General features: G+C 36.4%; 1 protein-coding gene across 1 annotated transcript in view; it reads right to left on the reverse strand.

Annotated features, from left to right (window-relative positions):
- Positions 1–15,043, reverse strand: part of CFAP54 (cilia and flagella associated protein 54) — a 311,984-nt gene extending 296,941 nt beyond the window's left edge. Inside the window, exons 1-5 of the mRNA XM_063446144.1 lie at positions 14,889–15,043; positions 8,209–8,314; positions 7,555–7,698; positions 5,559–5,730; positions 4,518–4,576 (exon numbers count right to left, since the gene is read on the reverse strand). Coding sequence (XP_063302214.1) covers positions 4,518–4,576; positions 5,559–5,730; positions 7,555–7,698; positions 8,209–8,314; positions 14,889–15,043 — 636 coding nt within the window. The remainder of the gene's footprint in view (positions 1–4,517; positions 4,577–5,558; positions 5,731–7,554; positions 7,699–8,208; positions 8,315–14,888) is intronic.

Consider the following 15,043-nt stretch of genomic DNA (forward strand, 5'->3'; position numbering starts at 1 on the left):
ATTTTTGTTTAATTTATTTCTCAAGATAACTACCTTCAGAGTTAATGTGTTCTTATGTCTAGACTTCTGAATGTGACAGTAGCTTGTTGTTACCCCCTATCGGGACGGCCACTAGTTGGACCCTTTAGGTTCAGTCTAGTGCTACAAAAACATAAAACACTCCATTTCATGTATTGTGCTTTTCATGACATTGTTCATCATTGAATGTTACTGTGAACGTTTGCCTTTTTGTACGGCTTTTTTTTTTTATGTGAATGCCCTCTCACTCTTGTGAGCGAAGCATGAATAAATATTTTTTTTTTTTTTAAATGATCACCTCAATGTGTACTGAAATTCCCTGTAATTCATCACAAGAGCAGCATAAGCATATTTAGGCATGTCTTGCACAGTATTTTGCCCGATTCTCTGGACAGTGTGTGATAGAGCTTGCCTGTTAGGAGATCAGGAAGACTGATTGTAATTCGGGTGACATGATGAGTTTGAGTCTTTATTTTATCCGAGAAAACATAAACGTGGTGGGCGCACACCTGTCGATAGGACCATAGGACATTGATGCCTGATCCAGAATTCAGATTTCGTCTGCTACCTGATCTCCGTCAAGCTCAAAGAACAAAATCTTGGCAAAGATAAGGTAACCGATGGAAACATTGTTTCTAATGTTGGGAGCACAATAAAAATATGCTACCTGCACTGCATGTGTGCTGGACCATTATTCTATTTTTATTTATTTTTAATTCTTTATTTTCAGTGCAATAACAGTGGTACAGACACATTTGGATACGCCACAACAGCATATGTATGAGACATAACTATGAACATGTCAAAATAGAGACTTGGCTGAAAAAGCATTGGCCATTTTTTATATATAGCTGGCTGTGTAGTTATAACGAGTTGGCCATCTTTAATAATGGTGAGTTCTAGGGCTACATATAACGATGCTTTGGTTCGATACACTAGTGGTGGTGTAGTAACGATACAGGGTTTTGCGCTTGTAAGCTGCCTGTAACGTTATGTGGCGCTGGTAACGATGGGAACCTGGGTCGCAGTGATGCATACCTGTCAGCACTGTGTGTCAGCAGGTATATGAGCATTCTCTTTTGTGCCATGTAAAACACTTATATCAGTGCTGCAGCGATGCATATGGAAATTAAAAGAAAAAGAACAGAATATATTACACTAACACAATTGATGTACAAACAGAAGCCGCTCTGTAGCAGTAAGACCTATTGTAACCCAAAGGTGTAGAGCTGATTCGGAGTGTTAGTCTGTTTATCTATCGGGAAGCCGTCTATGTGAAGGTGAAGTGTAAGTAGGAGCATGAGTGTCTTTGCAGTTGCAGGGCTCGGCCCGTTGTGGCTGATTAATGAGGCCATTATAAGCTAGACTTGTGGTGTTGAGTGTAGTGCTCCATTGTTTACTATGCCCTTTGACCCTAGGTCACTAAGGGGGGTTATGTCAGTGGAGCACGGAACAACCGCCATAAGGACTCGGTTTATATTAACCTATTCCAACAGGAGGAAACGTTAAACTAAAATGAATATAATGAGGGTGACTTGGCATAATAAAAACATTATAGTTAAATCCCCTCTCATAATATTGTAAAGAGCTACGGAATCTGTTGGCGCTATATAAATGGCAATAATAATAATAATAAACATTGTGGACTGCGTTTTGCTTGGTTGGATTCAGGTTGCAAGGCTTCTTCCCTCTCTGGGCACGAAAGTGTGGATATCCTAGGTGCATTTACTTATTTTATGCAACACAACTCATAAACATTTATTTTTTATTGGCGTCATTTATCAATACGTCGGGGTGGCAATGCTTGGAGTAACAGTCCAAACACGTTATGTGGATCTTGTTCATATTTAACTAAAGCTGATCTGTGAATTCATATTTGCAGAGCAATTTACAGTGTCCCCAAGGAAATATCCTATTCTTGTCACTGGGAAAGCAGCTTGTGAGGTCAACATATATGGTACACCCTTCTCCCGAGATGTGATACTCAGCAGAGCTATATGTAATTTTCATCTGCTTAGCAGGATCTCTTCCCCTGCCTTGTATTATCATCAGATGTGCTTTAATATTTATTAACTTTTTTTTGTGAACTTATAAAATAATAATTATAAATCTTCCCTCCCAGAAAAGATCACCACCCGGGCTTACTGTGTGAATTATAACACATAGCTTTGTTTCTTGAAGCTGCAAAGTGTTTTCATAAACAATGATCGCTGACATAACGAGTAATTGCTTATTGCGATTTCAGTCAACATATGATGTAATGCTTTGAATCCATGTTGCTAGTGTTATAGAAATAATTAAAAGGAATCCACAAAATAATAATCGAAAATTAGAATCTATGTTTATAAATAATAAGAAATATAATCGGCGCTAATAAAAAGTTCTTTAACTTAGATTTTTCTCTGTCGGTAGACAAAACTACCGAACACTGACCACCCCCCTTGCTCATTAATACAAAGAAAAAACGCAGATTAAGTGCTCTCCCATCTTGGTCGCACGAAAAGAGGCAGCGAGACTTGGTAGTCAAGTGTCTGGAACTAAAATCGGACACCCGACTTCCAGAACGCCGGTCAACTTCGTGAACGACTGCTTCTTTTTGCCGACCAGCCAGGAGAGCGCTATTCGGTAGTTTTGTTCCCACAAATTAGGAGAACAAACACTACCCATGAGCCAGGGGAACAGTTTGTGAATTTGTTCGTTTTTTAGACTTCCCGAAATGGACCGACCGCTACTTCTGAAACTGTGGAAATGTTTTGGGCATAGGATCTTGTGAGTGGTCGGTCAAATTATGACCTCCACGGAAATCCTGAACCCCTGAACCGATCTGGTTGATTTTTGGATATGTTGGTCCCCCAGATCGGGGCTCTCAGGGATATGACTTTTGTGGGGTTTCCATGGGTTTTAAGGTACTTTCTGGGTTTTGTTGAAATGTATGTTTTATGTGCCTGGAGATAATTGAGTTTAGTACAATCCTTCACTCATTTATCTCCCAAGCACAGGGGAAGGATTATCCTATTTTATGTGGAAGTGTCCTGGACCTGAGAGCCAATGTATTTAGAGTATGTATTTTGTCATAGTCCCCTCTCAGGTCCAGTGGGGAATGCTGCTGGAATATGTCACTGTAAACCCCGTGCATGGGGACTTGCATATAACCCGGTCAGTTGGACTGAATAAACTCATTCCTGTTGTACCCTTCAATTACCCTTGGCTGATAGTATTGTAGACAAAGGACTCCTCCTAGTCCTCAAGACAACATAGAAAAGATACCCAAAGGTAATCTACAATACAATAATAACAGAAAAACATAATGCTATAATGCTGAAAGGTTGTGAGTGAACAGAGTTTATGTTTCTTTTTATTTATTTCCTTAATGTTTCCTGGTTTTCCTGCATCTCTGGATCCTGAGACCGGAATACTTGTTCAACAGATTTTTTCCTTCCCATACATGCCATGCTGTTCCACAAGTCCCGAGGCTACCGTAACAGCATTTAATGATATGCCTACAATCAATATTGGTTTGTGAGTGTGATTAATTATAATGTTTTTCACTCACATCCTTTCAGCATTATTTCTCTGTTATTATAGTATTGTAGATTACTTTTGAGTATGTTTTCTATGATGTTTGGGTATACGTCTGATTTGCTTGATGAATTTACTTGGATGCTGTACTTCTTCTGGAGAATGTTCAAATCAACACCCGAACTGTGAGCTATAATCACTCAGTCTCTAGCAGTTCGGGAGGAAACGAACAAATGAGTATCTGAGATACCAGCGTTCGTTACATAAATATTGGAATATTTTTATCAGGAAACATACATACCGTACAATGACGTTTCATGCGTATTAAAGGAAATGGACTGCAGCATCAAGGATGTGAGTGTCATGCACATACATGTTTCGAGGACACCAGTGAGGCTGATTTACTCTTCACTTCCCTGTCCGTACCTCAAAAGTGGGAAGATCAGGGGATTTCTGGTGTTCTAGTGCAAAGCTGCGGCCAACTGGCATAGCTTACTTCCCTGCATACTCTTGCAAGATTATTTACTAAAGTAAGACTTTGAAATGAATTTAAAATTTAAGTCCAAAGTAGGTGAACTGAAATCATAGCTGACTTGGAGAATTTTTCCAGATCAGCTAATTTGGCCTTAAATGTAAAATTCACTTTGAATTGACTGATCCTTGATACTTGGAGACTCGGTTGTAATTGCATCCCAAAAGCAAATTTGCAAAAGTTGGAATTTTTCTACGTTCTACAGAAGGATGCGAAGAAGAACAGACTTCTGGACACAAACCTTTACATAGATTAAGTAAAGAGCCAGGCATCAAACTGATGTAAGTTTTCAAATGTTATTTTTTATTTTATTTATTTTTTCAGAAAAACTCAATAATATAATATAGTCTGAACCGACATTGAAAGCATTCAGCGAACCACCTGCTGGTGCAGAAAAATCAAAAGTGACAGTCACTTGACGAACATGATTAATATAGTTTTAACTTACCTTAGCTGAGTGTCCCCGGACCATTAAATGTCTGCAGATAGTGTATATATAAAGTGAGCCTAAAAAAACAAACAAAAATAAAATGTGAACTGAAAAGGTTCTTACAAGGTGTCCCACAATGTTGAGTTCCTGAGCCAAATCCTCACAAATATCATAGATTATTAGGGCACATTGAATTCACTGAGCATTTTTACACAAGCATGGGTTTAGTTCACGTTAAAAATTGTTTTAATTTAAAGTGAATTTTTCAGCCCATCAGAAAATATTTATTGAACAGCAAGGACTCTGGTGGGATAAATATCGCAGTCAGCGACTCAGGTTAATAATAACAGCAAATTACACAGATCATTTTCTTAATTACCCAGTTGAATGTGAGAATAAAAGGCCAGAGTTTAGATTTTCTAGGACATTTCATATAAATATAATGTCTGTATGTATATTCTAATTTTTTTTTTTTTTTTAAAGATTTTTTACTATTATTATTATAATTTCACACAATAATAAAACCTGAGGATCACAATTTATAGACAATCAACCACTTACCGGGCAGCTGGCAGTGTCATAACAAAGATAGCCTGCTGTAGAAAGTATTTTGAACAAATACAACAATCACTGCAACAGTCAACAGTCACCAATTAAGCACATTGGACTGAATTCTTCAATGGCGGGTTAGGCAATCTTCGGCACTCCAGATTTTGTGGACTAAATCTCTCCTGATGCCTTGCCAGCATTATGGCTGTAAGATCATTATGGGAGATGTAGTCCACAAATATCTGGAGTGCCGGAGGTTGCCTACCCCTGATCTATGGGATGGAGAGACCCTTGGATATTAAAAGCAGATTAAAAGGTGGTTAGATACTGCAATTTCCAATGAATATGAAAGACACCAGTGATGGTAGTGGGTTAGGATGGTAAGTGTGTCAGGGTTTCAAGGCAAAACTATTATGGGGGGAGAGATATTGAGGTGGGAGAGTGGGCAACAACTTCTATTCTATCTATTCTATTCTAGTAAGAATGCAGGACACGGAATATCCCATTTACCATTGAAAATCAACCAGCACAGATTTTCCTGTGGTAGAACGACTTGCATGATGAGCTGCAGGAATGACAGTATACACAGACATTTCTTCAGTGACTCTTCATTTTGAAGATTTGGGTCACTTGTCTTCACCAACTGGTAAATACAAATGCATCTTCCTTCCAAGGCGTGGAACTGGGAATAAACACAGAACAAGTAAACATTTATTAAATCGATACAAAAAGGTGTGCATATGTAAAATTATAAATGTTCTTACAAGTAATCTTGGATATTTAATTAGTGTTCCTTAAACTATTTAGATATGAGAGGTAAGAGAGGTATAAAGGGGGTGAGTGGACAAACAGAGAAAGGGGAGAATTGACAAACAGATAATGGGGAGAATGGACAAACAGAAAATGGGGAGAGTGGACAAACAGAAAATGGGGAAAGTGGACAAACAGAAAATGGGGAGAGTGGACAAATAGAGAATGGGTTGAGTGTACAATCAGAAAATGAGGAGAATGGACAAACAGAGAAAGGGGAGAGTGGACAAACAGAAAATGGGGAGAATTGACAAACAGAAAATGGGGAGAGTGGACAAATAGAGAATGGGTTGAGTGTACAATCAGAAAATGAGGAGAATGGACAAACAGAGAATCGGTAGACTTGAAAAAAAGAGAAAGGGGAGAGTGGACAAACAGAGAATGGGGAGAATGGACAAACAGAGAAAGGGGAGACTGGACAAACAGAGAATGGGGAGAATGGACAAACAGAGAATCGGGAGACTGGAAAAACAGAGAATGGGGAGAGTAGACAAAAAGAGAATGGGGAGAATGGACAAACAGAGAAAGGGGAGAGTGGTCAAACATAGAATCGGGAGAGTGGACAAACAGAGAATCGGGCGAGTGGACAAACAGAGAAACAGGAGAATGGACAAACAGAGAAAGGGGAGAGTGGACAAACAGAGAAAGGGGAGAGTGGACAAACAGAGAAAGGGGAGAGTGGACAAACAGAGAATGGGGAGAGTGGACAAACAAAGAATGGGGAGAATGGACAAACAGAGAATGGGGAGAATGAACAAACAGAGAAAGGGGAGAGTGGACACACGGGAAAGGGGAGAATGGACAAACAGAGAATGGGGAGAATGGACAAACAGAGAATGGGGAGAATGGACAAACATAGAATGGGGCAGTGGGCAGAAATCATAAGGGGATAGATTGAAAATAGGGTGGTGAACAGAAAGAGAATGGGGGTTGACAAATAAATTGGGAGGGTTCAGGGTAGACTACCTGAAAATTGAAGGGTACACAGAAGGAATAGGAGGTTTGGGATGAAAAGAATGAAAATGGAGTGGACAAACAGAAAATGGGGGTAAGCAGAACGTGGGTGTGGGGCAGGACAGACAGAGTATGAAGTTGAACAAACATAAGTTGAACAAAGCACAATAGAATACCAGGCAGCATGTGTCGGCCTTGGAACCTAAAGCTTCCTTGCTCCGTAACCACTACAATAAGCCATGATGACTATGGTGCTTAGAATGTAAGGGGGGTTGTCAATGCACAAATCTGCCACGGGAACCAAATTCCAGATGCTAATCACCTACAATTCCCAGAATTCTTTGAATGGCATGGTTCGCTATCAGGGAGGCTCAGAGTTTGAGATGTCTGTGATACATGATTAATACGCTTACCAGGTAGAGCCCATAATCTGGTAAGGTCTGTAGAATGTGCTCCTCATGAAGTCAGAAATGCAAAGGATGTGCAACCAAGAATTATATGACTTTGTGTAAAAGTATTTTAATTTGTGTTACTACATTTGGTTCCCTAAACAAAATGATGTGCAATTTCTACATGTGGATGTAAGTATCCTCACTTGGATCTCTCCATCACTGTTTTCTTAAAACTCTCTGAGTTGATGTAAAGAGTGAAAACAGCAAAACTTGTGACACGGTCCAAGTGTTAGAGCCACATCACCTATAACTATAACAGCAGGAAATCCACTTCAGTAAAAACATCTTACCGTCAGACCAGCTTTTTTATCATCTGTTCCATTTGGGAAAAATGAGGTTTGAAATTGGTTTATGTCCGTAATATCATCAATATTCACTGAACAAAATTGTTCTAGGTATCGTCCATAGCACTGATAAAGGGCCAGTCTGTATTCCTGAAAATCAGACACAACATATCAAAAGTCGACATTTTAATATTTGTTTTCAAATACAAGTTCCTATCTGGCATGTATAAGTTGGCATGTCACTTGTGACAGAGAGTGACGCAACAATTAGCGTAGAAGCGCAATGTATTGCTATAACTGTTATATGAGACAGCTGGATCATGTCTGTGATTCTGTGCATTTAAAATAAAAGTAAATGACGTCTAAATTTGATTTATTTATTTCTGTGTCAATGATATGATCAGAACTGATTATGTTGATCAATGTTAAACCTGGCAGATTATGAAGCAGCAAATATTCAAATGACACAAACAGCAGTAATATAGAGCAGGGGTGGGCAAATGATAGATCCCTAGTTGTATGGCTGGCAGAGGATCATGGGAATTGTCAATATACAACATGTGGGGGTCCCCTTTGTTAGCCACTCATGCTGTAAAGACTAAAATAGAGTATTATTACTATTACTTGTACATATTATGCATGTCAATAACCTTGACTTACTTTAAATTGAACAAGGCTGTCTCCAACCTTAAGAAGCTTTTCTTGGTAATAGCTGGCAGGCAGTCTCGGTTTATACTTGACCCATATATGAAACAAAGTATTGGTTCTAAAGAAGTAAAACAAACACAAACAATATTATAAAGCTGTGAATAATGTATCATATTTACACAGACTGATTTAAAACACATGTATTGTAGTTTAAAGACACATTATTGTGACTATTTCTGATATCAAACACAGAATACATAGATCCCATAACATTATATCCAGGCACATAATCCATAGATAATATATCATAACATTATATCTGGATACAGAATCTATAGATTATATAAAATCACTACATTATATCTGGGCACAGAATCCATAGATTATATTATATCACTACATTATATATGGGCACAGAATCCATAGATTATATAAAATCATTACATTATAGCTGGGCACAGAATCCACAGATTGTATTATATAATTAAATTATATCTTATTACAGAATCCATAGATTATATTAAATCATTATATTATATCTGGGCACAGAATCCACAGATTATATTATATCAAACATTATATCTGGGCACAGAATCCATAGATTATATAAAATCATTACATTATATCTGGGCACAGAATCCATAGATTATATAAAATCATTACATTATATCTGGGCACAGAATCCATAGATTATATTATATCACTACATTATATCTGGGCACAGAATCCATAGATTATATTATATCACTACATTATATCTGGGCACATAATCCATAGATTATATTATATCACTACATTATATCTGGGCACAGAATCCATAGATTATATTATATCACTACATTATATCTGGGCACAGAATCCACAGATTAGATTATATCACTACATTATATCTGGGCACAGAATCCATAGATTATATTATATCACTACATTATATCTGGGCACAGAATCCATAGATTATATTATATCACTACATTATATCTGGGCACATAATCCATAGATTATATTATATCACTACATTATATCTGGGCACAGAATCCATAGATTATATTATATCACTACATTATATCTGGGCACAGAATCCACAGATTAGATTATATCACTACATTATATCTGGGCACAGAATCCATAGATTATATTATATCACTACATTATATCTGGGCACATAATCCATAGATTATATTATATCACTACATTATATCTGGGCACGGAATCCATAGATTATATTATATCACTACATTATATATGGGCACAGAATCCATAGATTATATAAAATCATTACATTATAGCTGGGCACAGAATCCACAGATTAGATTATATCACTACATTATATCTGGGCACAGAATCCAAAAATTATATAAAATCATTATATTATATCTGGGCACAGAATCCACAGATTATATTATATCAAACATTATATCTGGGCACAGAATCCATAGATTATATAAAATCTTTACATTATATCTGGGCACGGAATCCATAGATTATATTATATCACTACATTATATCTGGGCACAGAATCCATAGATTATATAAAATCATTACATTATAGCTGGGCACAGAATCCACAGATTGTATTATATAATTAAATTATATCTTATTACAGAATCCATAGATTATATTAAATCATTATATTATATCTGGGCACAGAATCCACAGATTATATTATATCAAACATTATATCTGGGCACAGAATCCATAGATTATATAAAATCATTACATTATATCTGGGCACAGAATCCATAGATTATATTATATCACTACATTATATCTGGGCACAGAATCCACAGATTATATTATATCAAACATTATATCTGGGCACAGAATCCATAGATTATATAAAATCATTACATTATATCTGGGCACAGAATCCACAGATTAGATTATATCACTACATTATATCTGGGCAGAGAATCCATTGATTATATAAAATCTTTACATTATATCTGGGCACAGCATCCATAGATTATATTATATCACTACATTATATCTGGGCACAGAATCCACAGATTATATTATATCACTACATTATATCTGGGCACAGAATCCACAGATTAGATTATATCACTACATTATATCTGGGCACAGAATCCACAGATTATATAAAATCTTTACATTATATCTGGGCACAGAATCCATAGATTATATTATATCACTACATTATATCTGGGCACAGAATCCATAGATTATATAAAATCATTACATTATAGCTGGGCACAGAATCCACAGATTATATTATATAACTACATTATATCTGGGCACAGAATCCATAGATTATATAAAATCTTTACATTATATCTGGGCACAGAATCCATAGATTATATTATATCACTACATTATATCTGGGCACAGAATCCATAGATTATATAAAATCTTTACATTATATCTGGGCACAGAATCCACAGATTAGATTATATCACTACATTATATCTGGGCACAGAATCCATAGATTATATAAAATCTTTACATTATATCTGGGCACAGAATCCATAGATTATATTATATCACTACATTATATCTGGGCACAGAATCCATAGATTATATAAAATCATTACATTATAGCTGGGCACAGAATCCACAGATTAGATTATATCACTACATTATATCTGGGCACAGAATCCACAGATTAGATTATATCACTACATTATATCTGGGCACAGAATCCATAGATTATATAAAATCATTACATTATATCTGGGCACAGAATCCATAGATTATATTATATCACTACATTATATCTGGGCACAGAATCCATAGATTATATAAAATCATTACATTATAGCTGGGCACAGAATCCATAGATTAGATTATATCACTACATTATATCTGGGCACAGAATCCACAGATTAGATTATATCACTACATTATATCTGGGCACAGAATCCATAGATTATATAAAATCTTTACATTATATCTGGGCACAGAATCCATAGATTATATTATATCACTACATTATATCTGGGCACAGAATCCACAGATTAGATTATATCACTACATTATATCTGGGCACAGAATCCATAGATTATATAAAATCTTTACATTATAGCTGGGCACAGAATCCACAGATTAGATTATATCACTACATTGTATCTGGGCACAGAATCCATAGATTAGATAAAATCTTTACGTTATATCTGGGCACAGAATCCATAGATTATATAAAATCATTACATTATAGCTGGGCACAGAATCCACAGATTAGATTATATCACTACATTATATCTGGGCAGAGAATCCATAGATTATATTATATCACTACATTATATCTGGGCACATAATCCACAGATTATTTGATATCACTACATTATATCTGGGCACAGAATCCATAGATTATATTATATCACTACATTATATCTGGGCACAGAATCCACAGATTATATTATATCACTACATTATATCTGGGCACAGAATCCATAGATTATATTATATCACTACATTATATCTGAGATTATATTATATCACTACATTATATCTGGGCACAGAATCCACAGATTATATTATATCACTACATTATATCTGGGAACAGAATCCACAGATTATATTATATCACTACATTATATCTGGGAACAGAATACACAGATTATATTATATCACTACATTATATCTGGGCACAGAATCCACAGATTATATTATATCACTACATTATATCTGGGCACAGAATCCACAGATAATATTATATCACTACATTATATCTGGGCACAGAATCCATAGATTATATTATATCACTACATTATATCTGGCAACAGAATCCACAGATTATATTATATCACTACATTATATCTGGGCACAGAATCCACAGATTATATTTATATCATTACATTACAATTTGGCATAGAATCCATAGATTATATTTATATCATTACATTATATCTTGGCATAGAATCCATAGATAATATTATATTTATATCACTACAGGGCTTGACAAATTTGCTTTGATTCTAGGAGCCAGATTTTATTTTTAAAACTTACATAGCTTTATATTCAACAACAAAAATACAATTCTTAAAGGGACACATTAATGACAAGGACCACTACAGCTTAATATTGTGGTTCTGGTGTCTATAGCCTGTCCCTGCAGGCTTTTCAATGTAAACACTGACTTTTCAGAGTGTGCAGCACCTACATTCAGCGCATCCACGCTCTGCATGGAGGTGCTGAATGTTCCCCATTAAGATGCATTGATTTAATGCATCTCTACGAGGATAGGCTGATTGGTGCAGTGTTTTGTAGCCAATTCTATGGGAAAACATTGGATTGACTGGGATCATCAAGCTTGATGATCTCAGCCATAGAGGCAGGGCCAGTCGAGAGAATGGCGTGGGAAAAAAAAGTGAGTAAAAACACCATTCCCTTGCGAGCAGACGGGGTCTGGTAACCTAAACACACACACACATACACCATGACAGACAGACAGATACCATGACAGACACACACACGCATATACCATGACAGAGAGAAGACACCCGTATACCATGACAGACACACACCCATATACCATGACAGACAGACAGACAGACAGACAAACACCATGACAGACAGACCCATACACACACACACACACCATGACAGACACACACGCATATCATGACACGACAGACAGACACACACACACCCACCATGACAGACACAAACACATACCATGACAGACACGCCACAACAGACACACACACACACACACTAACACACAGACACACACACAATATGACAGAGAGACCTATATACTCACACTACGACACACAGACTAGGTTTTAGCTTTTTTGACATGTGTTTTTCTGGATTTTTTGTTTTGTTATTTTGTCTATTCGGTCTCTCACCATTAAAATACACCTACCATTTAAATTATAGACTGATCATTTCTTTGTCAGTGGGCAAACTCAGCAAAATCAGCAGGGGATCAAATACTTTCCCCCTCACTGTAATTACATTATATCTGGGCATAGAATCCATAGATAATATTATATTTATATCATTACATTATAACTGGACACTGAATCTATAGATAATATTATATTTATATCATTACATTATAACTGGATACCGAATCTATAGATATTATATTTATATCATTACATTATATCTGGGCACAGAATCCATAGATAATAATATGTTTATATCATTACAATATATCTGGGCACATTATCCATAGATAATAATATGTTTATATCATTACAATATATCTGGGCACATTATCCAGCCCCTCTATTTAATTATTAATAAGAACAAATAAAAGACTTTCCCTGCTGCATTAGTAAATCCCTCTCACTGTCACTCAGTCTGTAGTGCAAACCATGGATAGCATGTTAATAATTCAGCTTGTGAACCTGATACTATATATATATATATATATATATATATATATATATATATATATCCCAGACACCATGCACCCACACATGCTCTGTAATGCTAGGTACCCCTTCCTGTATATTATATATATATATATATATATATATATATATATATATATATATATATATATATCCCAGACACCATGCAGACATGCTCTGTAATGCTAGGTACCCCTTCCTGTATATTATATTATATATCCCAGACACCATGCACACATGCTCTGTAATGCTACGTACCCCTTCCTGTATATTATATATATATATATCCCAGACACCATGCACAAATCCTCTGTAATGCTAGGTACCCCTTCCTGTATATTATATATTATATATCCCAGACACCATGCACACATGCTCTGTAATGCTAGGAACCCCTTCCTGTATATTATATTATATATCTCAGACATTATGCACACATGCTCTGTAATGCTAGGTACTCCTTCCTGTATATTATATTATATATCTCAGACATTATGCACACATCCTCTGTAATGCTAGGTACCCCTTCCTGTATATTATATATTATGTATCCCAGACATTATGCACACATGCTCTGTAATGCTAGGTACTCCTTCCTGTATATTATATTATATATCTCAGACATTATGCACACATCCTCTGTAATGCTAGGAACCCCTTCCTGTATATTATATATCTCAGACATTATGCACACATGCTCTGTAATGCTAGGTACCCCTTCCTGTATATTATATTATATATCCCAGACACCATGCACACATGCTCTGTAATGCTAGGAACCCCTTCCTGTATATTATATTATATATCTCAGACATTATGCACACATGCTCTGTAATGCTAGGTACTCCTTCCTGTATATTATATTATATATCTCAGACATTATGCACACATCCTCTGTAATGCTAGGTACCCCTTCCTGTATATTATATATTATGTATCCCAGACACCATGCACACATGCTCTGTAATGCTACGTACCCCTTCCTGTATATTATATTATATATCCCAGACACCATGCACACATGCTCTGTAATGCTAGGTACCCCTTCCTGTATATTATATATTATATATCCCAGACACCATGCACACATGCTCTGTAATGCTAGGTACCCCTTCCTGTATATTATATATCCCAGACACCATGCACACATGCTCTGTAATGCTAGGTACCCCTTCCTGTATATTATATTATATATATATCCCAGACACCATGCACACATGCTCTGTAATGCTAGGTACCCCTTCCTGTATATTATATTATATATCCCAGACACCATGCACACATGCTCTGTAATGCTAGGTACCCCTTCCTGTATATTATATTATATATCCCAGACACCATGCACACATGCTCTGTAATGCTACGTACCCCTTCCTGTAGTCCTGGTGCTGGTTCTCTGATGGGGAAGATCGGTGCACTTTTCGCAGGAAGCCGAGCAGCTGTTTGATTTCATTTTCAAACGTTATGATCACGGGGTTCTTGGGGTCGATGTCACCGTAGAAAGTGGCCGGTAGCGGCTCCAT

This window comes from Pelobates fuscus, chromosome 3, assembly GCF_036172605.1.
Source record: "Pelobates fuscus isolate aPelFus1 chromosome 3, aPelFus1.pri, whole genome shotgun sequence".
In the NCBI taxonomy this organism is placed as follows: Eukaryota; Metazoa; Chordata; class Amphibia; order Anura; family Pelobatidae; genus Pelobates; species Pelobates fuscus.